We start from the raw sequence: 25,000 nt of genomic DNA on the forward strand, positions 1-25,000 counted from the left end.
ACACCTGTTCCACCGCCAGGCGTGAGCGGGATCGGCCTTACAAGCCGTTTCGAAAATCCGCCCCATGTGACATCACTAGCGGGCGTGTCCACCTAGACCTGTGCTGGACAGATGAGCGACGTTTACTGCAGTCCGCTGGGGAGGGCTGGTGGACCGATCTATCCCGCACACATCTAGGTGGACACGCCCACTGGCGATGTCACATGGGGCGGATGTTCGAAACGGCCTTACAGGCCGTTTCGAACATCTGCCCCATGTGACATCACTAGCGGGCGTGTCCACCTAGACCTGTGCTGGACAGATGAGCGACGTTTACTGCAGTCCGCTGGGGAGTGCTGGTGGACCGATCTATCCCGCACACATCTAGGCGGACACGCCCACTGGCGATGCCACACGGGGCGGATGTTCGAAACGGCCTGTAAGGCCGATCCCACTCCCGCCTGGCGGTGGAGCAGGTCCCCCTTTAAGGGACCAGGGGCCGGGCGGACAGGGGGACAGGGGACTCACATGCCGCCCCGGGCCCGCTCTCGCTCCCTCTGCTGGCGCTCCCTCTCCTGCCAGATGAGCAGCGTGTTGGGCCTCCTCTTCTCCTCCAGGGTGGGGCTGGACGGGGAGGGAGGGCCTGAGGAGACGGGGCCCAACGCCACCCTGAGATCAGACCTGCCACGGGGAGGAGGCGGGGGGGGGTGGGTTACCGGGCGTTGCATTTGGAGAAAACCAGTTAAGGGCCCGGCTGATATATAGGGGGGGGGGGGGGGGGGGGGGGGGGGGGGGGGGGGGGCTTTATCGGCCGATAATGGCGCATCGCAGTCTTATCGCATCGGTGTACGTGTTTGCCGACGTGCGCCGTTATGAAAACTTTAGAAACGCTGTCGAGTTATTAACGTGATCACCCCTTTATAAATCCTGGATGTAGTTATGTAGTGAAATGACATACCCTTCTTGGGGATACAGATATGACTAGAACAACTGGATGGTATATCCACATATAAAAATCTCTCCTCAAAAGTTGGTTCCGGAGTCGTAGACTTTAACCATCCCTTGTCAACATCTCATTTCCCTTTATCAAATGAAGACCCCAATTGGAAAGGGACGACTTCACATCCTGTCCGGCAACCGTTGTCCAGAAGAGGCAGGAAGTTGAAATTGCAAAATAATTGAGCGATGCTAATCTGCCATGTTATACATTGCATGACTAGAATATCTACGCAATACAGCACTGTGGAAAATGGTAGTTTTTTAACTCAGGAGTCTCCCTATTTGCTGGTAGTGAAAGTTTGGAAGGGTAGTAAATGAGTAACACTGTATGGTCCGAACTGTATTGACTTTTCCCAGCTCTTCAAATACGGTGATAGAGAGAGGCCTTCAGTACAACCGGAGGGAGGAAAAGAAAAAGATAACCCACAACAGAGGAAAAGCTCTATGTCATTCACAGACTTGTCTTGCAGTGTACACAGTGCTGGTCATGAAACACACACACCAAAATGTAAAGTGGAACCCAACTGTCAAAGTAGACCACAGCCTCCCCACCCAACCAAGGGTTAAGCAACCCTTATTGTGACGCTTCGAATCAGGGAAAGGTGATGTCATCCACTTCCGGTGGAACTTTTTTTGGTATTAACTTTCATCAACTGCCAATTTCACAATCAGGGATTCAACGGAGAAGGGGGCAAACGGATGATTCATCATGGATTGGCTACTCCACACACACACACACACACACACACACACACACACACACACACACACACACGTTAAAGTAAGGAAATAAATAACCCTAAAAGGAAACAGCCTACCTGCATGATGCCGCAGAGTCCTGTGTTTGGGATGCAGACAGCGCCTCCTTCTTTTCCATCTGTTGACAGAACAGACGGGGAATCATTAAACACTTTGTAAGAGGTATCCACTGGTTGGCTCCAGGGCTCAGCCGTCCTGGTCTAGTGTCCACGTGTTAATTTGGCACTGAAGACATTGAGTAAAGCATCACGTCATCGATGAACCACTGGGCTCGGTAGTGGTGTGAACCAAACCGGGGAAATCATTAACCATGGTGCCTTGGGCAGATGGATCCGACTTTAGACACTGGAGGATGCCAGACTACATCAACCTTTGTCAATATTTGCTGGATTGCACGTATGCGAGAAGGGGATTTCGACTTAGCGGTGTATGCATAGGGCAGAGAATGCATGACTGGACTGCATTTTTATATAGCGCTTTTATCCAAAGTGCTTTACAATATTGCCTAACACTCACCGATTCATGCACACATTCACACACCGACAGCGGCGTCAGCCATGCAAGGCGACAGCCAGCTCGTCGGGAGCAGTTAGGGTGAGGTGTCTTGCTCAGGGACACCCAGATACTCTAGCTAGGAGCTAGGAGGAGCCGGGGATCGAACTAGCAACCTTGAGGTTACCAGCCAACCCGCTCTACCTCTTCAGCTACTGCCCCCACCAAGAACCAAGACAACATACACTGCCTGACAAACGGTTGAAACACTGTGTTGAAACATTCAAGGAAGCCCGATATACATCAAATGCAAACGCTAAAAGTCCCGGTTGCACTTGGGCTCTCTCTAGTTCCCACCGACTTTGGGATGAAGGGAAGCGTTTGGGAAAAGTCTGAGAGAGTCTGAGCTTCCGGTGCGGAGGCGGGTGTTGACATACCAGAGATACGGACATGAGAGTAGGGGTGGGGAGGTTGTCTTCGTCCCCCTCTTCCTCCGCCGTCATGCTGCTGTCGATGAAGTCCACCTGCTCTGCCTCGCCGTTCACCAGGGGGAGGGGGGCGAGGAGTCGACCCGCCGGGGCCCCCGGTCGTGACTCCCCCTCTTCCTCCTCCTCCTCTTCCTCGGCCAGGTTCTTCTGGTCCCGGCTGACCTCGGCCACCCGGAGGGACCGCTCGGAGAAGTCGTCCGCCGACTGGGCGTGAAGGAGCGGGTTTAGTGTTCGTGCGGTGAGCTGGTTAGTAAAGCCAAGCAGCACACACACACACACACACACACACACACACAGACACAGCCATGCAGTTGTAAAGCCCCCTCCCACTCCTCATTAGCCTCCATGGTTCACTGCCTTCAGGTCAGCCTTCTGCCCTGATGTTCCTGTGTTGTGATTGTCTCCAGGCCTATGTGTAGGACTGCTGGTGTATGTTTTCTTCGGTTCTCAACCGCCCTGCTTCAAATTGACCCATGAGGGACTATCAGAGTATTTGGATTGTATTTGTAAATCCCGCATTTTCATTAGTCATAAACTCCTCCTGATTGGACAGGAAAGCGGAGCAGGTTCACTCTGAACTCATTCATTGGATGATGCAGAAGCGGTTATGTACTGCTCGTTATATGCGTGACAAGATATATATGAGCAGGACGCATGCTTGTGTGCACATGCTTTTTTTTTTTCAAAACCCACCTCGTTTCCGGACCATCTTTTACTGCCGCTGTCCACACTGTTGAAGCCGGAATCCAGGCCTCCGAACTGACCCGAGAACAGCTCGTGATCCGAAAGGCTAGAGGGAGGGAGACACACACACACACACACACACACACACACACACACACCCGGTTTAGTCGAGCACTGACTCATGCCTCTCTCTCTCCCTGTGAACCCCGACCATCCTCCAGTAACTTCTGCTATTTGACAAATCACCCGTCAGGGCTCAGAATCTTTCATCAGTCCGGGGCCGGATCTGTGTCACACAACACTCCCCCCACACGTTGCATAAGGACGGCTGAACCGTCAGAAGAAAGACTATTTTTTGAACTTCCTATTTGAACCCTCAAGACACATCATTCCTCTTCCTTCAGACTTGTTTCCTCTACCGTCTCGCTTGAGTATCTCCCCCCCCCACTCAACTTCATACTCCTTCTTTTGCACTTAAGACCGGGCCATAACTCAAGAGCAGCATCGTCTATAACAACACTCCAGTGCTACTACAGCAAGAGACGATCAAGATCGAATTAATCACCATGACGATGATGAAACACCCCCCCACCAAACCCAGATCTATCACAACACGTGCTGTTGTAATAGATCTGATCCCCCCCCCCCCACAGGCCTGTCGCTCTGCTCCGTCCTGCCTGGTGTCGCTCGTTTCCGTACAGAAAGCCTGGGGTCACAGCGTTGATTCACTGTACTGTCAAAAACCGCATACTTGTCAAGGCCTTGATTGACATGCGAGCACGACCAATCACAGACTGGCTGAACGCCGGGAACAGCGCTTCTGGAAATACAGGCTTGTGGTGAGACTAACCGTGATTCAAATATGACAATTGCTCAGGGGCCTACTTAAAACAAACTTATAATAATAGAGGCAGACTGACTTTATATCCTCGAGGCGGTCTTGACTCGCTCTACGTAACGGACCATTCACTGGGACTGGGAACAGTTCTTGTCCATCAGGACAAGGAGCTCATAACACCTAAATAGCTTTTAGCCAAAGGCTATTTCTCCCCTAAATCAATGACTGCACTCCCCCCCCCCCCTCCGTCCAACAGGAGTCTGACTTTGACTATTCTATTATTCCTTTATTTATTTAACTGTTTTTAATATCATGTCTTACTAGAGCTATGCACATTTTTTGTCGGTCTGTCTACTTCTGTGTCGAGCGCTGGATGCCAAGGCAAAAATCCCTGTGCGTCCATCGATGCATTTGGCGAATAAAACCCAGTTTGGTTCTGATTTTCGGGAACGCAGCCGGGCCGGCGCTCCTTACCAGCTGGTGAATCCGGTGGGCCTCATGTGGCGCTCCAGCTCCTCCTGGTTCCTCCGGCAGGCCTCCATGTTGAGGTACTTGAAGATGTGGTACTTGCCCTTGGAGCAGACCTGGGCGGGCGGCAGCTGCAGAGGGTTGCTGTCCAGCAGGAAGCTCTGCAGGTGGCGCAGGTGGCGGTAGCACACGGGCACGTGGGAGATGCGGTTGCACGACAGGTCCAGGCGCACCAGCGGCAGCTCGGAGATCTCTGGAGGAAAGGCGCGACCACAAAAGAGTTTCGACGCGGCGAGGGAGAGGGAGGCGGAGGCGGAGAGAGAGGTGGATGGGTGTCATGTCGTGTCAAGGCTTAAGCCGTCGCGGTTCATTATGCAAAATGGACGGATGATAAGAACGACATTGGTACGTGGCACTTAGAGTGCATGGTACTGTACTGCGACGGGACAGGGTTTAGACGAAAAAGGGGTCAGTAAGACAAGCAGAGTGTCATCAGGTCCTTTGGGATACGTCTTGAGTCTTGAGCCTTTGGGTGTTCTTAGTTATTTTTGTTGTGCATCTGTCCTATTTTATGCTTTTGGATCTATGTGAATCCATGTATTTATTTCGATTTTCTTGACTATTTAGTTGTCATTTTTTGTAGTGATGCACATTGTGTCGCATCTGTATCTGAAGTGTGCCACATGTTTGTGGCGACAGCTAGATCCATCCGCCCAGGTATATAATTATAAACCCAATAGGATTAGGTTTTAAAAATACCCAGGCCAACCACAAACACATTGGTTGTTGTCGCTTTTAACTCGTAAAGCTTTCAAGCTCAAAGTACGTGCAAATCATTTGACAGGTAGGGACGTGGAGGCGGTGTGAGGGAAAGGGGGCGTGTGATTCATGAAGTTGCACATTCAGACAGCCTGCTATCTTCATCAGGATAGAGCTGCTGTAAAAACCCCTCTATGTAGGAATGTAAACAGCCCTTTTATCTTGACGCCTGCGAGACAAATGGCCAGGCAGCCATTAGTGGCCCTGTTTGAATAACGTGTGTTTTGAACCTCCTCTGTTTGGGGTGTTTAAGAAACGGCTAGGGGGGCTGGAAACACAAGCCGACCGCTAATGAGGGGGTGGGTGACAAGGGGTGTATCTGTGTCTGTGTGTGTGTGTGTTCCTCTATGTGCGTGTTTCTCTATGTGTGTGTGTGTGTGTATATGTGTGTTTCTGTGTGTGTGTGTGTGTGTGTGCGTGTGTGCGTGCGTGCGTACGTGCGTGCGTGCGGGCTCAGAGGTGAAGTGGCAGCAGCCGTACCTTCAGGCAGAGAGGTGAGCTGGTTCCTCCTCAGGCTCAGGTCTCTCAGGCTGTCCAACTGGCCCAGCTCTGCAGGTAGGGCCTGCAGGTCGTTGCAGCTGGCGTCCTGGCAGGAGGAAACCACAGCAGTCCTTAGAGCTCACTCAGGAGGACAGACACGTATTGGAGGAATATGATGCAGCCATGCTGTGTTATGATCAGGGAGAGTCCAAATTTAACTCCCGGCTCGTTTCTGACATGCATCTCCTCCCTAGTTGGTTTGGGATAGCCATCTTGCCTGTCAATCACATATGTGTGTAATGCAGGTGGAGAAAGATAGAGAGGGAGGGAACGGCGAGAGAGTGGATGTTTCTTTGGTTGTTTAGTTTAAAGAACATCTGTCTTTCTTTGGCAGTTTTCTGCTCCCTCTCTTTAAAACGCTAAATTCTTACCTACATCAGCTTTAATGTGTGACGTTAGACTAAGACTGTGAAAACTTAATGGGCATATCTGCACATCAAAGACAGTGCAGACTATACAACCGTATCATGATATTTTAAACACGACGACGCTGGCAGTCATCATTTAACATGATTGCATATCCTCTTACAGGCAACGATTCAAGCCAAGCCAACAGGCCAATGGCAACCGAACACACACACACACACACACAAACACACCTCATCAGAACATTTGAAAACTCCAAGCTCAGCTTCTCTCTACGAAGTGTCCAACTGTTTCTAATGAGCGTCTTCGTCCTCTGCAAAAGCCGATTTGAATTTGAGACCGTTCAGGGCATCTCTTCCTTGATTGGTTCGTGGAATCCATCTTACCCGCCAATCACAGGTACGTGAAATGCAACACTTATCGGTGACAGAGAAACATGTAAAGGGAGGGAGGGAGCAGAGAGGTTCGAGTTTTTGTTCAAAACTGTTAAACAAACCCTCTCTCTCTCTCCCTCCCCCTCCCTCTCCCTCCCCCTCCCTCTCTCCCTCTCCCCGGTGGCATCTTTAAGTCTACCCAGGTCTTTTAAGTCTACCTGAGGGGTGGAGGACTGTGACTCTATGAAGAGGTGCCATGGTGGCAGAGCTCCCCGCTGCACCACCACAGTGTGATCCTCTCACAGGAAAGAGGAGGAGGCACAGTGATACGGTTGATCGAGGCATACACACTTCACACTTGTGTTTGTGTGCATGTAACCCGAGGCAACGGCGCCCGGTGCGTGCGACATACCAGTTGTCGGAGGTGCGTGAGGGTGTGTATGGAGGCGGGCAGGGACGACAGCTTGTTGTTGCTGACGATGAGCACGCGTAGCAGGGGGAGCTGGAACACCGCCGGGGGCAAGGTGGATAAGAGGTTACGACTGTGGGAGAGAGACATAGAGTAACATAGAGAGAGAGAGACAGAGAGACAGAGAGAGACAGAGAGAGAGAGAGAGATAGACAGAGAGACAGAGAGAGACAGAGAGAGATAGACAGAGAGAGAGAGAAAGAGACAGAGAGAGACAGAGAGAGACAGAGAGAGAGAGACGGAGAGAAAGAGAGAGAGAGAGAGAGAGAGCGACAGAGACAGAGAGAGAGAGAGAGAGAGAGAGAGAGCGACAGAGATATATAGAGAGAGAGAGAAAGAAAAGGAGACAGAGACAGACAGAAAATGAGAGAGACAGAGACAGACAGAAAAGGAGAGAGACAGACAGACAGAGACACACACACACACACAATATGATGCAATTGTAGAGATACATGCACAATGAATCAGTGCAGGTGGGCTGGGTCTCAGAAACACCCGAGGTGGGTGGTTCATAGTTGGGGGGTTCCTTTCGTGTGTGTATTTTTCTCCCGGTGTGGGACGGGTGTGGGCTGGTTTCATGTGGGCGAGAAGGAGAGTCCGGGCGGCCACAGCTGGCCATGTACACCTCCCAAAGCTCTGAAGGGGTTACCTTCTGTTTGCCGATCAGGGTTTGAATCCCCGTCTCACCACTCTACTAATACAGCTGAGGTTCACGCTACAGTTATGAATGGTGCTCTAAAGAGGGGAGGTTTAGGGGAGAGGTGAACTGGGATCCAGCAGGACGACTATGTTGTAGCTACTTGGTGGGAGCGGGAGGGAGGACGGGGTGAGCAGAGAGACTGGGCCGGAAACCAAAAACTGAAAGGGGAGAGTTAACCCTTGTGTCAGTTTCATTAGCTGGATATTTCCACCGTAGTGAAACTCAGTTTTGTGAGTCGATAAAGCTTTCAACAGGGGAATTGAATAACGGTATTTCTACAGCGGCCAGCCTACACAGTGTTCATTTGAAACCCTCACAGACACTTTATCTCAGACAGGATGTTTTAGCTCATCTTCCTACCGGGAAAGGTCTACTAGCGCCGATGAGTTTGCGTTTTCAGCGTGACCCCTTTCATAGACGCCCACATCCCTCCACGCGGTTGGTCGAAACAAAAAACGCAGGGAAAGAACCTGAAATCCGCCCCGTTCACCCAGATTCGAGCAGGTCTGCCTCCAGAGCTTACATTATTCATCTAAAAACGACTCGCCGGGCAAAGGGGAGTGGTGCCATTAGGTGTGGAGTAAGAGATGTTGATGGTTCAAATAAGAGGAAGAGCGAGGCTCCGCCCCTGTGTGTGCGCTGCAGGGCGTGCCCCACCACAGGGCGGCCACAGGGGGAGGGGGGGTTACCTGAGGTTGAGGTAGGTGAGGGCCTGGAGGTTCCCCAGCCCGGAGGAGAGCGACCGCATGCCATTGTGGTAGAGGCTGAGCGTCTCCAGGGAGATGAAGTGGCACAGCTCCTCGGGCAGCTCGCACAGGCAGTTCTTGGACAAGTCTGTGAGCGCACACGCAGGCACACGCACGCACACACGCACACACACACACACACACACACAGACACACACACACACACACGCACGTCGTTAATATTTTAGACACTGGACAGCGTTTGAACCGACTGCCGGCTCAGCAGACCCTAAAAGAACAAGAAACTATACTTTGATGAGTTTGATGAACTATACTTTGACTTTTTGATGAGAATAAAAAAACCGCGTTTCGGGATTAAAAGGTTAAATAAAAGTTTTTAAACTCTGGTTTGAGTGAACAAACGGCACACACTCATACGGTTACATCATATGACAAAGAAGGTACTATATTCAAGCCATTTTCCTGACCAATGGCTATGTTCTGTGTGTAGTTTGGATTGTTGTTTGTGGTGTTGTTTATGATGTGTGCCCGTTTTTCGATTGGAAACCCACTGAGTAGATCCTCCACCCAAAGTCTGGACGTGGTTTCAAGAGGGTACAATGCAAATAGGTCATGCATTATCTGGCCAAAAAAAAAGAAAATGGAAGAAAACTTTATGAATGAAGATTAAATTAGCTCTAAATAGCTAATATAGCTCTTTAGAGCGTTATTCAACCACTAAAATGAAATGGAAAGCACTGAAACACACACACACTATTTTGTTCGCACATATCATCATACAGTAGTTAGTTTAACTTTGAAGATGGTCATGTGAGGGTCATGTGATCAGGGGTCAGTAACTGAGGCAGAAGTAGTAACTAACTTCTTCCTCGCTGTCGCTCCCTACACTAGCATCTTTGTTTCGTAGCGACTGGACCTTTAACGCTGATGGTCTTTAGAGCTCATTTAATCTTCATTCATAAAGTTTTCCCATTTCTTTTTTTGGGCCAGATGATGTCATGCATGACCTATTTCTACTGTACCCTATTGAAACCACATCGAGGTTCTGGGTTGGGGATCTACTCAGTGGATTTCCAATCAAAAACGTACACACATAATAAACACCACCACAAAGAGCCAACAACAATCAAAACTACATTCAGAACATTGCCATGGTCAGAAAAGATGCTAGCATAGCCAGAATATACAGGACAGCAGAGGCCAGCTAGATTCAGCTCCGTTTCTGCCCGCGTTCTGGATTCTAAGCCTCCTGCCATCTAAATATAGACCCCATTTATTCCCACTTCCCTTTCCAGGGATATTCAGGTCAGCTCATGGTCCTTTTGTCGCAAGTAATATAAAACGCAAGCCTGGATGTTCAGTACAACAGAAAAGGCAAATACATTTTTGATGACCTCAAAACAAAATGAGTACAGGAAATGCACCCATTATATGCACAAATTAAAAGTTGTATGCATTTAGGCTACTTATGTTTCATCAAAGCAGGTACTGTCTGCATTAGGTTTGGTTTTGGCGTTTCCAATTTCGGATTTGTTTTATATAAAAAAAAAATAGGGTTAGGGTTAGGATATTCGCCCCGCTGATCTCCAACTTCTTTGTCTTCCCACTTCCTACTTTTCTCCAGAACAAACACCATCAACATCCACATTCTGCATCTGCGTGTACCGTCTTCCTTTGTCTTTTGGAGTCTCCCCCACCCCTCCACCCTCCACCCTCGTTCCCCTCCACCCTCCACCCCACCCTCGTCCGTCTTCCAGGGCCTTGTGTTCAGCCCCCGCTCCTTCTTCGCTGCCTCTGGTCCCGTGGGCCTGGTCTTCCCTCGGACCCTCCTCCTAGCAATGACCACCGCTGCCTTGTTGAGCCTCTCTGCGTTACGCATGGCCCCCGCACCTCCCTCCCACGTAAACCCTGCAGTTATCTCGTGCTCCCTCCCTCCCTCCCTCCCTCACCGCGAGAGAGATATCTGGCCTGACCACTCAAACACACCTTTGTGTGTGTTTGAGTGTGAGTGTGTGTGTGAGTGTGTGTGTGTGTCTCTCCATCTCCCTAGCACACAAGGCATGCGATAATGGAGGATTTACCCATAGGCCTGTTTGAGTGCACAAAGCACACCATTAACGGTAACCTTTCGCTCAGACAGGATTTGCCGCCGTTAGACACCCCGGTAGGCTTTTATTGATCGACTGCTGGATGCTGATGGTGTACAAAATAGGCCAGGAGAGGGGGGGGGGATAATGCTTTGTCAGCTCCTTCAAAACAAGACGTCTAGGATTCAGGGTGATATGGTTGATTAATGTCTTCTCTCCCTTAAAAAGAATCAAAACAATAACCAGCACCATGATGTAGTGTTAATGTCCGTCCGGCCACATAGGCCTTATCTCTTTCAGTGCAGTGAAACGACACGCAGTTGGCTTTTGTTTAGGTTCGGGCCCAGGAGACCGGAAAACGGCACCCCATTTTAATGAACGCCATTGAATCAGCCTGCATGCCAGGCGGGCTTCACATGGCCTATTTAATACAGAGGGCTGACGGGGCCCTGCCAACATTCCCGCCCCAGACACACACACACACACACACACACACGTCTTGTGCGTGCATGTTCCAATAGATATACAAATGTGTGTACAGTAGAATCATCGGCTGCTTCGTACAAATCAACAATGAAAAGACTGCACAGTTCGCCATGCTGACAACGTGTTCGTATTAAGTCGACATAAAACCACATGTACAGTAGAAGCAATGGTTGTTTTTGCACATAAAAAATGTTTATTTTTATGTTTACATTCACGCAGGAGTGTGTGTGTGTGTGTGTGTGTGTAATGTGTATGTGTGTGTCTGTGCGTGTCTGTATCTCAGTCTGTCTCTGTGTCTGTGTCTGTGTATGTGTCTGTGAATGTGCATGTGTCTGTGTATGTGCATGTGTGCCAGTAGATATACGAGCAGTGAAATAGTGGACAGTAGCACAAAGGCTGGAGTGCTCTCCCCAATCTGGAGCCCTCCATTGTCCCATAGCTGGAGGGGGGCGGCCGGAACAATGGAGGGTGGGTGGAGGGAAGGCGTGGGTGTGTGTGTGTGTGTGTGTGTGTCCATTGGGGGATGGAGAAGATGCAGTACCGATGAAGACCGCGTCCACCTCCTTGCTCTGCAGTGATCGAGGAACGAGGAGCCCTGGCCTTTATATGTTATTGTGTACTTTTGTGCTCATACTTTGGCCCTTAGCCAATATCATAACTCAATATCATTTCCCAGAACTACCTTGTAATATGATAAATAAAAATCTTGTTACTTTCTACTCTGGCAAGGCAAGGGACACCTATCTTTACCCTACAAACAATACAGTCGCGGACATATTAAAAGGACTATATCCTCAGGTACTGTAGAAAGAAGGACAAGACAGAAAGCCACCATTTTGTTCTTGTCTCAGTGATGTAATGGCTTTGGGGAAACAACAGTAAACTTAAAACACGAGTGTGAGAGAGCTTCAGAGACACGAGAGACGAAGGGACTTCCGGTGGGGAGATGAGACTGGGCATGTATCCACACTGCGCTCACTCGAGCGGACAGAGAGGGCCTGGCTGTTGTGGTTGGGACAGCAAGCCAGCCTCGAGCTGGGCCCGGTCCTACAAAACAACATGACAAGGCTGAGCTCCACCTGCAGGTCACACCCCTTTGAATAGCACCTGAGCGAGAGATCATATTGGCCCGCATAGCGTTGCAAAATGCGCTTAGTTACGAACGTAGCCGGGAGAAAAGCCTTTCACAGGGGGTGGAGTCAAGATGGAGATTCGCTGACGACTGCCTGACAACTTGGAAAAGTGGAGTGGGGTTTGTGGGTATGAAATATAAAAGTTGCGTAAAGGAGAGCGTTAAAGTTAAGTTAAGCGTAGCTCAGTGGTGCCCTTAAAGGAACCAAAGTGGATCCAATGACAAGGTTCCGACAAACAAGGAAAACTAGTGAACCTATTGCCTTAAACACACACGGGTAGGCACACACTTAGACAAAGAAGTTACCCCGAAGCCGTACTCGTAACGTGATTGTCAGTTTCGCTGCTGACCCGATGTACTCCCTGCAGAGTTTCCATGGCAACGATGCAGATTCTCCAAGTCTTCGGTATCCAGGTAACATATTATTAGCCAAGAAAGCCTAGAAGCTATACTTAACTGTTAACGTAGATGGATGTATCCCCAGAGCATGCAAAATACACACATTGTAACCGTACACCGTGGTCTGCCTTTTTCTGTTTTCTGGATCACTTGAAGTCAAATAAACGCGGATCTAAAAATCCACATTCTAATGCAAGCTTTTGGAGGTAAATAAATACCCACAGGGGTTTACACATCTGTGTGTGTGTGTGTGTGTGTGTGTGTGTGTGTGTGTGTGTGTGTGTGTGTGTGTGTGTGTGTGTGTGTGTGTGTGTGTGTGTGTGTGTGTGTGTGTGCGTGCGTGTGCGTGTGACTGTGTCCGTCCCCAGTGTGATGAGCTCCAGGGCAACCAACGTTACCGCTGACCCGCTGACCTCAGCTCCTGGGAGACTCCTCGGTGAAAGAAGAAAGCTCTTTTTGAGCACCAAGGCCTACAGCCACAACCCCCTTCACACAAGACATTGCACACACACACATGTGTCTGTTAAGCGCACACACAGATCCAGCTCCATCCGATAATGCGGAAACGATAGTGCATGTGAAATCAGTGCCAGATTCTGGCTTGTGTAACTGACTGTGTGAAATAATAATATCCCAGGGTGTGAGCGGAGCAGAGAATGGTAAGTAGGCACACACAGGGATAAGCCCATCCTTTACTGGTAGAAGTTGTGTGTGTGTGTTGCGCCACCAGTAAATCCTATTACAAGCTCAAACAACCCAATGGATAGCAGGCTGGCTCAGGTCAGTCCAAAGAAACCAGTTTCCACTGCTGAATGAAGCATAAGGGTGTAGTTAGTTTTTCAGTGATAATCAGCTTTTTCCTCAATAATTACTGCAGCAGCACAATCACGCACTCCAGCTAATCAGATTAGATTTGGGTCCATGTAAACAATGACTACATCGCTGTGAATGTTGTTGTGCTCGGATCGCAATGGCATGCCTCTACATAATTTACCATGAAGATATTGAGGAACCCACCTCATATTGTTTTTTATATTCATCTATTCTTTCAATAGCAATACGCAGCTCAAAATAAAGTCATATTTCCTTCTTAAAAAGGTATAAGTTGGTAAAATAGTAATGTCATCCACTGCTTAAAGCAGGGAGTCACAGAGAGTCGGTGTAGGAGTCTTGGCAACGACACTCCCAGTTGCTACTCTGAGCTGTGGGCACCTATTGCATTTCAGCTCACTTTGAGCCCAATTCCTTGGGGTTGTTCTGAGAGGCTTGACAGCTAAGGTCCCTGATCACCAGGGCGATGTGCAAGAATGTTGCGCAGGCAACACCTTATAGACGCAGACAGGCAACGGTGTCATTGCACATTGACGGACTAGTTACACATTAACATGTGCTGCAGTAAAGGTGTCTAATAAAAATCTGTCAAGACGAGTGACGATTACAGATTTCCCTCTTTGCCAATTCTTCATCCATCCTCAGTTCTTATTGTTTGCTTGTGTAAACGTTTCTGTGACGATGATCAAAGGGCCGATCGAGAAAGAGAGAGAGACAACCTGAAAAGAATCAGAGAGAAAGAGGGAAAACAAGCCCTGCTTTGTCCACCGTCCCAGACCTGAAAGCCGGATGGGAGGACGAGATAGGAGTGAAAACAAACCAGGCAGACACTGCTCTTCAGTAGACGGCAGAGGCGGCGATGAGAACTGCCGGCCACATTCAAGCTCCACCCCTTTCCCTGGTGCAGATCATTGGGAGATTAGACAAGCCGATTACCACCCTGCACGAGTCCTCATAGGCCTTCTGAAGGACTACTCTGTTTACCGCTACTGTGCTGGTCAGAAGTCGGCGCGTTGCTTCATGTCAGCCTGCCGTAAACCCTGTGTCTCTATGGGTGTGTGAGTGAGAGAGGGAGAAACGCAGCGCTTGTGTGAACTATGAAACTGTGCGCACAGTCACACATGCCCACAAAAGGCACGCCGACACAATGCCATGCATATCATGTTCTAAGGAAGGAAGGTGCCGCGAGAAAAGCGGCGTGGGTTAAAAGGGCTACAGCAAATGAATAACAGGCTCGTAATACCAGTAAGGGGGTACAAAGAGAGGGGGGGGGAGAGAGAGAGAGAGAGAGAGAGAGAGAGAGAGAGAGAGAGAGAGAGAGAGAGAGAGAGAGATGCAGACAAGGTACCGCAGCTGTTTCCACACAGCAGAGAGAGAGAGCAAGGAGTGGCTCCAGCAGGATGACTAGACAACTACTCCAGAGAGAGAGACAGACAGTTGACCCACAACAGACATGGTAGCACAGCTCTGAGTCCACATGCCGGGTGGGGAAACACACAAGAGCAGGACCGGTACCCATAGAGTGTATTTTGTCACATAATGAAACAATAACATTCAATGAATTTCATCTGCAAAGTTACTAACTCATAATATAATCTAAATTAGGTTCAGTGTACATTTGCTGTGTTTAAAAAAGAAAAGGTGCTATGAAAGGTTCAATGATTCATCTGTGTTGAACAGAAATACACTGCATCTCGTCACCGAAGGTTTCTGCTAAAAGTCACACATCTGCCTATCCTTATAATGTGAAGACCTGTACAAATAAATACACACGGCAAACAACCTCAACTTCTCTATCATTAAGGGGGGGGGGGGGCATTCGACACACAAATTCAAGAGTAACCCAACACTGACACAGCAACAGCGAGGCCAGCAGCACCACCCATAGTGTACTTGTCGAAGTTGATCCCTACTAATGAGTGCCAAGTGATGTAATCACAGTGTGTTATCACAGGCAGGGCTCCACCTGCCAGTCCATATTCAAATGAGCTCCTGACTCCTTTAGAAGGAAAGGCAGCCCAATGTAAAGCCTAGACTGCATTTAGTGGTCGTTCATTGTTTATTTCAAACAATAAACAGACTAACGCAGCAGAAGGGAGTGAGTCTAGGTGCTACAATATCTGCTACCGAATCATCATCCCAACCCATCACCACACCTTTTGCAAAGGCAGTTTCACGCATCAACGACCAGTAGATTGGTTTACAGTACCAGAGCATAACGTTTAAAGCGTTGGCATGACAACAAAGATACAGTTCCTTGTTGAATGGTGTCACACGAACAGAATGTGGTATTGTCGTTTCCTGTTGAAACGGTGTTGCGAGGGAATGAGAAAGAAATGTTAAGATTAGATAATTATCTATTTTCTAAGCAATTAATAGCTAATACTGTGGGTGTTAGCTAGGGTTATTGAGCTGCAATTTATATACCCATTGATTGCACTTTCAAATTACTTGTCTTCACACAGAATGCATTTATCCTGGTACATCATGCGCATGTATTGAATGAACAGGATTGGTTGTGTGCACAACTCATTTGAATGAGATTGACTTGAAATGAGTCAATCCCCTGTCCCCATGGGGCTCTGTCCCAATTTCCTGTTTTAGAAAAAGAAAAACCGGTACACACACATGCCATTTCACAGGGGCTTTGAAGACATCGACTGCTGTGATCCATGAGCATGCATTCTATCTACAGCACGACAAAGTCCAAGCAAAGTGGCCTTATCTTTTTATTTTTATCTATGCATTTTGTGCGGGGGTGAGCCTGAGTGTGGCAGCAGAGGGAGAAACCGCAACTACAAATTCACACGAGAAGGTCGGACTGCACGCATCAGAGGCCGAATGTGAAACACAGAGTACCGGAGTAGAGGCCGTCCATAGTCACAGAGTGTAGACTCAAATGCCGAGAGCCTCTGTGATTCCCTGATGGTGCAGAGCTCCAGAGAGAGGCTCTGTCGCCCGGAAATGCTTGGGATGGCGAGGACGGACGTCTAGGGGGAGTCATTACTCTTTGATGAAGTGTCTGATGAAGGGAGCTTGAGCTGAGCCCTAGGACTTTGGAAAGGAGCGGCTCTCAGGAAAAGAGGACAATTTGTAGCAAGGGGAGTAAACGGTGGGAGATCAGAACTAAACGATTGAAGGGCATTAGAGCCAGAGCAGGCGAAAGCCAAGGTCTACCCTGTCTTTGCGAGTCCTTGTGTGGAGCACGGGGCTGTGTGTAGAGGTAGTCTCGTGGCCCATAATTGCTGTCAGGTTGTCGTCAACAGAGCATCGAGATGCCAGCGATCCGAGCGTGGGATACATACCCAAGAAAAGGCTGTTAAATGCAGAATCATGGGAACATGCAGCGCAGACTTGCAGATAGAGGCAAATGCCTCTGAGGCAAATGACGCAAGAGCGTTGACACATTTTGAGGTCAAACACGCAGTACTCTGTTTGGAGAAGTTACGGTGCTTTCAGGTTTGATATGCCGATGGTTGAGCGCAATTTTATATTGTATACAGGTCTGATCTTTGGTTTCATAGCATTTAAATTCATGCACAATTTAAATCACACAACTGTTGTGGTGAAGGTATACGAAGGGCTACTTCTTCAATCGGATCTGGCGTCATTTTTCTTAGATCTTGGACCTAATGTGCACGCAAAAGAGGAACGATGCTACCAGTGAGGAGTCCAACATATTCATACAAATGAAAGTGATGTTTGAGCTTAAAATACTTTTACTGTACATAGAATTATTGTTGGGTGAATCGGTTGGGCTAAAAAGAAAAAGAAACGCCAGGTGTCGCGGCGAATTGCAAAAAAAGAGAAATAGAGAATGTGTAGAAATGTCCTCAAATCACCATAGTAACTGTAACTGCTGTGCGTGGCAGGGGTGTCAGAGCGGCATGGATCAGTGGACGGGCTGGTGTCGGTGTGGTGATATCAACAAGTGCTTTGGTTCTCTGGAATGAATTAGCCTTGTTACGACCTGTTCCAGTGGAAAACAGATTATTCACACTCACTTTCTAACCATTCTGCCAATTCTCATTGAACGAATAGTTGGGACCGGGTTTCTAGAAGGTTGAAGAGTATTTCAACTCTTATATTTTTGCATGGAATACACTTTAAAATCATGAGAACCACAGCAATCAAAGTATTGCCTTTGGCAATGTAAAAATATGATAATGAAGAAGCCAACCCTAGCAACACATCACCCAAACGCGGCTGACATATATGAGGGGCTTTTCGATGACTAAAAAGGGATCCTTTTCTTCAGCGGGCCCGCACAGCTTGGCTTTAATCTCCTTGCATTTCATCAGGCAGTGCGGAGAACCCCAAAAAAACCTGTGTGCTTGGTGGTGTTGTCATGTGCATGGATACATGCAGCACAGGCCTCTCCAGGCCTCTTCCACCACCCCCTCCCTCCCTCCCTCCCTCCCTCTCTCCCTCCCTCTCCAACTCCCCTCTAATGCCAGCGTGTAGCGAAAGCCCGGCTAAATACGCCATCTGGACCCCCCGAACCCACCATTGCGGCACAGCCAAAGGACTCCGCTATCTCACAAAAGACGAGATGGAAAAACAAAGAAAGCGGATGGCCTCAGCTTTCATTATTCACCAAGTTGTCCACTTTACATCAGCGGATTATGTGTGCACACTCGTACAGCGTTACACAGTAGGGCAGCGGCCCAACCTCAGAACGGCCCCTCTGACGAGAGCTGACAGTCACCCGATGCTTAGTTAACGTGAACTAACGAGAGACCAAGTCTGACAGAAAAGGCAATGTTTTAAAAAGGGTTCTGTTGAACCTATCAGTGTGCTGATAGCTTACATATCACCCGGCCCTACATGGGACCTATGTGTTTAGTGGCCAACAAAATGATTAATAATAATAAAAATCTAGAATCTTTCCACCGAGTATGATTCCACTGAACAGGACGGATCGGATCACAGATTCGAGGTGCGTGCGTAGCAGTGCAAGGGCTTGACAAGCGGTGTCAAGCCCTGAGACGCTTACCAAATTATTCACAGCTTTGACCGAGAAGACCTCAGACATGGGTTAGAGGTGCTTGTTTGCTTTCAGGTCGCCAGGGACATGATGTTCTCCTCTCTGAGTCAGATAGGGCTTGGTTGGGGCCAGATCGTGCTGAAACAGAGTCTGGCTTTGCCAATTACCCCTGGCGCATTGCAAAGTGCAGCTGCAATCCTTCATCAGTGACAGCAGTGATCATCATCGTCACCGCCCCCCCCCACCCCAAATAGAGTATGGCAATGTAAACGTCTGCTGACCTCATTGTCTAAAACAGCCAAAAAGATTGGTGACCTTCCCTAACAAAGGGAAGTAACTTGGCGAGAATGACTAATATGACATTCCAGTAATGGGGTCCTGTTTAAACATGTCATTAAATGCACGATTGTGATGCTGTTGATGTATTCATTTCTAAATCCTTTGTAACCATGATGAGTTACAGGTATTTTACGAAAGACATTAAGATAAAATCCATTCCACATTATCCTAATGCACACATTAGGATCAAATGAAAGATCAACAACCTTGCAATCTTACTGAACACTTTTTCAATGTTGTGGTACAACTGTGTGTATAGTGGGTTGAAGTTGGGAAGTTCCCACCCACATTAAACACATCAGGCCAACATCGAGAGTGGATAAGGTATCGGAAAACGATGTGAACCTGTACTCAGTGAAGCACTCTAGGAAACAAACTCAATGGACACGACTGTTGTTTGTTGTTTCTTTTAGCAGAATGAGATGCTCTCGAGCCCGGCTGGTAAGCCTCTTCCTCTTCCTTCCTGCCACTCCGTGCCTTCTCCTTCTCATATGACGTCCTCTGGGAGTCCAGATGCACCACCCAGGGCCCCTCTCCCAGCACCACCACCCCCAGCAGCAGCTAGCATCTGCGGGCTTGCTGACAGAGAACAGACCGGCACTTTTGGAAAGACGGATGAAGGGAGGAAGAAAAACATTAGGAGATGGATGCTCTCTTAATGCGGTCTTATTCATAGACGTGTTGCATTAGCAGTGGGTTGGGATGAAACAGAGGGGAGATTCACTAGAAGGGGAGATCCACAATAAATCAAAAAAAAAACTTAACTTTTATGAGGGTGGCAAGTGAGTTGAAATTTAACATCCCATTCATGTTTCAGTGTGGTTCGACACAGATGACAATGATAACAATGATAACTCAACTTGTAAGTCCTGACAGTTTAAATGATACAGCGTTAGATAACATACAAGGAGTGTGACAAGTCATAACATCTGATCCTTTGATGCAGAGCCCAGTGTTACCAAGGGAACCAAACTTGCTGTAGCAAACCAAAATGTGAGGCTGCTGCTGAGAGAGAATGAGGCACTGAACTTATCGGAAGGAGGCCCATAAAAGCAGAAGTCGAGTGTGGGTATATAGCCCACATCCGCAGCATGCCGGAAGAAACGGCACTGCGCAAGAGTGGGCCACCTATGAACACACGTTGAGCAGGCCTTCCTCCACACACACACACACACACACACACACTTACACGGCAAAGTGAAACCATATGCCTGCACTACCATATGCACACACATATTACAGGCAGATTCAAAAATCAATGCTTGCACATAACACTTTACAATAAATCACGCACGCACGCACACAGCCCAAAACTTGGGCGGGTTGAACAGGAACTATATTAACCCCAGGCCTTTCATGTAGGTAGGTATATCGGTTAGCTGTTTATCAGCAGTAAATGCAACACAATGGGGACATTTATTTACTGGCTGACCAACAGACTGCAGAGTAATAGGGGCAGGAAGGCAGGGGATTATCATTTGAGCGTGTCAGATTTGATTCAAAAAGCTCAACGCACTTGACTCACAATAATTGGGAGCTCATTCTAACCATAGTGGGGCTGTTTCCAAAGGACCTTTGAGAAATCAGGCACAGAGACATTTCATTCAACTTAGACCAATGCTCTACTCTGAGAGGGGGCCAACCACACAAGTTCGCTGCATAAAGAGTGTAAGCAAAGGCTTTTAAGATAAGTCAAGATTGGAGATACCAAGGTTAATGCCACAATGTTGATAATGTTGACATCATTACCTGGGCTTGGATGGCCAATAACTGGAATTGGTTCCAATTTTGTGAAGTTATTGACTGATTCAAGTATTGATCGCATCCACATATCTGAATTATTATTATTTTTAATTGGACCCCATATTTAAAGTTCAGATTAATTTACCGCTATAATCTCAGAGAATCTTAGCGCCTATGACAACATAACAGCAACTGATAGGCCTTGCTGTTGTCACAACAACCAAGAGCTAAATTTCCTTGATACATTTAACAACCAACTTTTAAGTCGATTTTTTGTGACTGCGTCTGACTGTGTCTGACTGTAGGGGCCATGATGTTTCAAGCCTGCAGCTTGCAATTTTATGTGCAGGAAAGGGGAAATTAAAGCATTGAAGTTTTTATAAGCAAGTAGAAAGGACTTTTTCCCCCCTGCCCAGAAGATGTGTGGATGCCCACATGGAACCAGGTATGACTGTGGAAAAGAAGAAAGTCTGCTTTGCTCTGAATGTATTAATCAGGTTGTCTTTTTTTTCGGAGAAGATGCAATGTTATGATGGTGTGTCACTTTAATGATAGGGGACTATAGTAGATATAACTATAGGGTCTCCTTTGAAACTAGTTTCTTTAATCTAAAAGTAATGAAAACATATGCATTTTGTTGTATCAATCCCTCTTAGAGACGATAACGGCAACAAAACAATTCACTGGATCCCATTGTGCCAGGCCTGACTCCAAGAAACAGAACAAAACTCAATGTATGACTCATGACTTAGCAAGAGCAGGGGACAGGCTGAGAAAGAGGACACACACACACACACACACACACACACACACACACACACACACACACACACACACACACACACACACACACACACACACACACACACACACACACACACACACACACAATAGAGCAGAGCATCCCAGGACGGGTGTTGCAACCCCATTACCGGAACATGGCAGCAATGTGAGTAAGGGCAGTGTGCCCCCCCCCCCCAACAGACACAGAGTCTTTCCCATAACCCGCCCAGTTGCCTTTGCCTTCAGGCCATATCTCTCAGCTGTTAGGGAGCTTAGCCCTGGAATGGAAGGGAGAGTCTCCACACACATTCTATCATGCGACGAGTGAAGGTACATGCCAACCACTTACCCAATATTGACCATGCATAAGACCATGCATGAGACTTTCGACAACAGTTTTTTAAATGATAAAAAAAAAATCTGTTTTTGTTTATTTGTGCTTACAATGCAAGTACAACAAGTTCTTACTTTTAATTATCTTTCCTGCAAGCATAGGATTGTCATTTTTAATACCTTCGATATCGCTAAGGAATAAACAGAGAAAAGTGGCTTATGTACTAGGAATAAAGCACAGTTCCCAACAATGGTAAGATATTAGTTACTTTCATCTATAACGTTATTGTTTATTATCGCATTTAATCAGCTGGAATATCATTATTCTTCCACAGTGCTTTGAGCTTATATGTCTATGGTGTCACGGAAACATCTGGTCGATGGTTGTGTTTGACCGCTGTTGTTCATGTTGAATTTGTAGCGCATTGATTTGACTGTCAAAGGCAGAGGTTTACCGTTATTGAATCAGGATCCAGCACTGCCAAGGTATAAAAAGCTTTCTTTATTTACTAGCATTCAGATACTTACATTAAACACATTGTTAAAGCCCGTAACATAATGTTAATAGTGAAATTATCTGAAAATGTTTGGGCATAGAACAGAAATAATATTTTGTCGAATTCACATGATAGGCCAGATCTTTCACAGTGCCCCGTTAAAGAAAAATGTCTCCTTTTTTGGATTCAAACCTACAATCATGGGCACTAGAATTCTATGCTACACAGCCCAACAAAAATAGTAGTTTCCACACTGTATCTAATCCCTGCTTCGTCCAACCATAACCATTTACTTCCCTGATGAGAACACTACTTCTACTTGAATAAAATGCAATTCTTTATGTAATCATTCTCATCTGACATGTTAAAAATGAAACAATCTCCTGCTATCTAGAAGATGAATGGGCTTTATAAATAGGCCTTCCGAGGCGTTATACGTTACTCATTTGCTTTCAGACAGACCCTTTACTCCCTTGTGCATTATAGCGTTGTGGGATTTCACAGAGATGGAACAAAATGAATTAACTACTAGTGCGAGCTCATTAAAGTGTATCATTTTTTAAACATTTAGAACAAGTTTTGACCCACACACATGCACAGACCACTCTACAAAAGGAAAAACTATTTGAGGTACTGTGATAGCAGTGGATGACGTGTTGGGCTACTTAGCAGCAACAGAAGTTGAGTGAAAGTGAGGGATTCTGGTTGGGGCAGGAAGAAATAAATCTGGACTGGGCAAGACATGTTTACTCCCATGGCTCCCCATGTCACAGCTTCTGGGGTTCACTCTCTCTCTCTCTCTCACACACACACACACACACACACACACACACACACACACACACACACACACACACACACACACACACACACACACACACACACAATCCTTCTTCTCCGTTGACATTTTCCTTTTGTGGGTACTGGAGACAGCAGGACAACGACCGTTGACTCTAAATTAATCTGGATTATTACAAGTTTTCTCAACTCACCAATCTGTCATTCATTTTTATATCATTCCCATCTTGCGTGAAGGGCTACTCGGTGGTGTCCAATAAAAAAGAGGGTGCACAGAACACACACACACACCACCTTTGTTTCTGAGAGGAACAAAGGTGAGACTGCTGCTGGCCGATCACTCTGTGTAGACAAGAAGCCGAATTCTGTTTCTATGTGTAAACCTCTGGCCTGCCAGGGGCCAAGCCGTTTCAGAGGGAAGGGGAGGAAGTAAGGGGGGTTCCTAACACAAACACATATTCTTTAGCGAGCCTGTTACCATTTAAACAACAGCCCTCTTTCTTTAATTCCTCAAAATAATAATCCACAGCAGTGCAAGCAATGCTGAAAGTGTTTTTCTGTGATATATAAGATCATAAACTGTGCCATGGACGGGTGTTGAATATGGGTGTTAACAACATTGTGACTAATATTCAGTTCATCCCAAGAAATGATAGAAACAGGATTAACAGGTCAACGGGGCAAGTCAAACTGGTGGGACGGCTCCTGAGTGACAAAGTTATCTGAATCAGACCTTTCGCTATTACAGAAACTCATTCAGCCTCACGTAGACATGCAGTGTACTCATATTATAACCACATTATAAGTGCTGCTGGGCAGAGAGCTTCATCATGCCCCTAAATACGTAGGAACAGTAAGGCCTGACGGCCTTATTTACAGACTGCTGCGACTGCTCTTTCTGAATCCCATCGGTCAAACAAACAATGACAACTGGGCAGTAATTTCAACCAATCAGAATCAGAAATGGTATAACCTGTGTTTGTCTATGCTCTTGTGCTATAATTTGAGTGATGGGTTACTCTTTAACGACTAGGTATCTTGGGGAGGATGAAAACACCACATCATCTCGGGACAACCAGCCATTATCTAAAGCAGCAGGTGTAGGCTACATCATATAGTGTAATGTCAACAAGGTGTCACTGTATTCAGACGAACTAGGCTGAGTGAATATAGATGACTAGCTGGAATGATGGTTGACTGAGGTCAAGATTGTAGCAAAATAACGACTGAATCCTTTTAATATAATTTGAACATTACAATTTCAATGCATGCGTTTGAATCAGACATCTAACAAAAAGACGTCAAAGAATGTCAACATTGATGAGACCCATTGAAACGCACAGACGTTCAACTTTAACCAGACTATGTGCAAGATATTGAACTATGAAAAACCTTGTGTTCTCAATTGTAACTTCTTCATTTTCCGGGGATTATGTGTCTTTCGTGTGTCAAGGCAAACTCATTTCACAAGGCCTAGTCGTGGATCTATTCGAGCAGATGGTCATAATTACCAGAACACCGAGACCAGCGAAGGGAGGCGTTGTTGTTGTAAGTCGCTGGGTAGCCAGCTAATATAGATTTCACCAACCTGAATGAGGTAATCCTCTTTTCAACAAGGTGAGGCAAGAGGTAGCTCATACCGACTGATGTAAAAATACCGACATGTAAAAACTAATACTGTACACAGTACAATTACTTCAAAACTTTGTTGAGCAATTCATACAGACCACCCACCCGTTTAATATCAAAAACTTTTGACTAAATGAAATAGAAAGTGTACCCACATCACCACACGAACTGCCATGTACAATACAGTAACAATGTTTGGAAAGAGAATAAATCTTCATCAGTCGAAGAAAGTTATCACGTTATGAAGCCGACCATCAAACGAGGCATAAGGAAA

General features: G+C 47.0%; 1 protein-coding gene across 3 annotated transcripts in view; it reads right to left on the reverse strand.

Moving 5' to 3' along the window:
- The window catches only part of lrch4 (leucine-rich repeats and calponin homology (CH) domain containing 4), a 35,377-nt gene that overhangs the window by 9,734 nt on the left and 643 nt on the right, over positions 1-25,000 (reverse strand). For 2 of the 3 annotated variants that reach the window (XM_079757603.1, XM_079757602.1), the window contains exons 2-9: positions 8,665-8,809; positions 7,219-7,348; positions 6,007-6,112; positions 4,714-4,960; positions 3,411-3,507; positions 2,667-2,921; positions 1,797-1,855; positions 508-660 (exon numbers count right to left, since the gene is read on the reverse strand). In XM_079757603.1, the coding sequence (XP_079613729.1) occupies positions 508-660; positions 1,797-1,855; positions 2,667-2,921; positions 3,411-3,507; positions 4,714-4,960; positions 6,007-6,112; positions 7,219-7,348; positions 8,665-8,809 (1,192 nt within the window). The remainder of the gene's footprint in view (positions 1-507; positions 661-1,796; positions 1,856-2,666; positions 2,922-3,410; positions 3,508-4,713; positions 4,961-6,006; positions 6,113-7,218; positions 7,349-8,664; positions 8,810-25,000) is intronic. The other variant, XM_079757604.1, reaches the window with a different exon arrangement.

This window comes from Pollachius pollachius (assembly GCF_949987615.1).
Source record: "Pollachius pollachius genome assembly, chromosome: 20".
Lineage (NCBI taxonomy): Eukaryota > Metazoa > Chordata > Actinopteri > Gadiformes > Gadidae > Pollachius > Pollachius pollachius.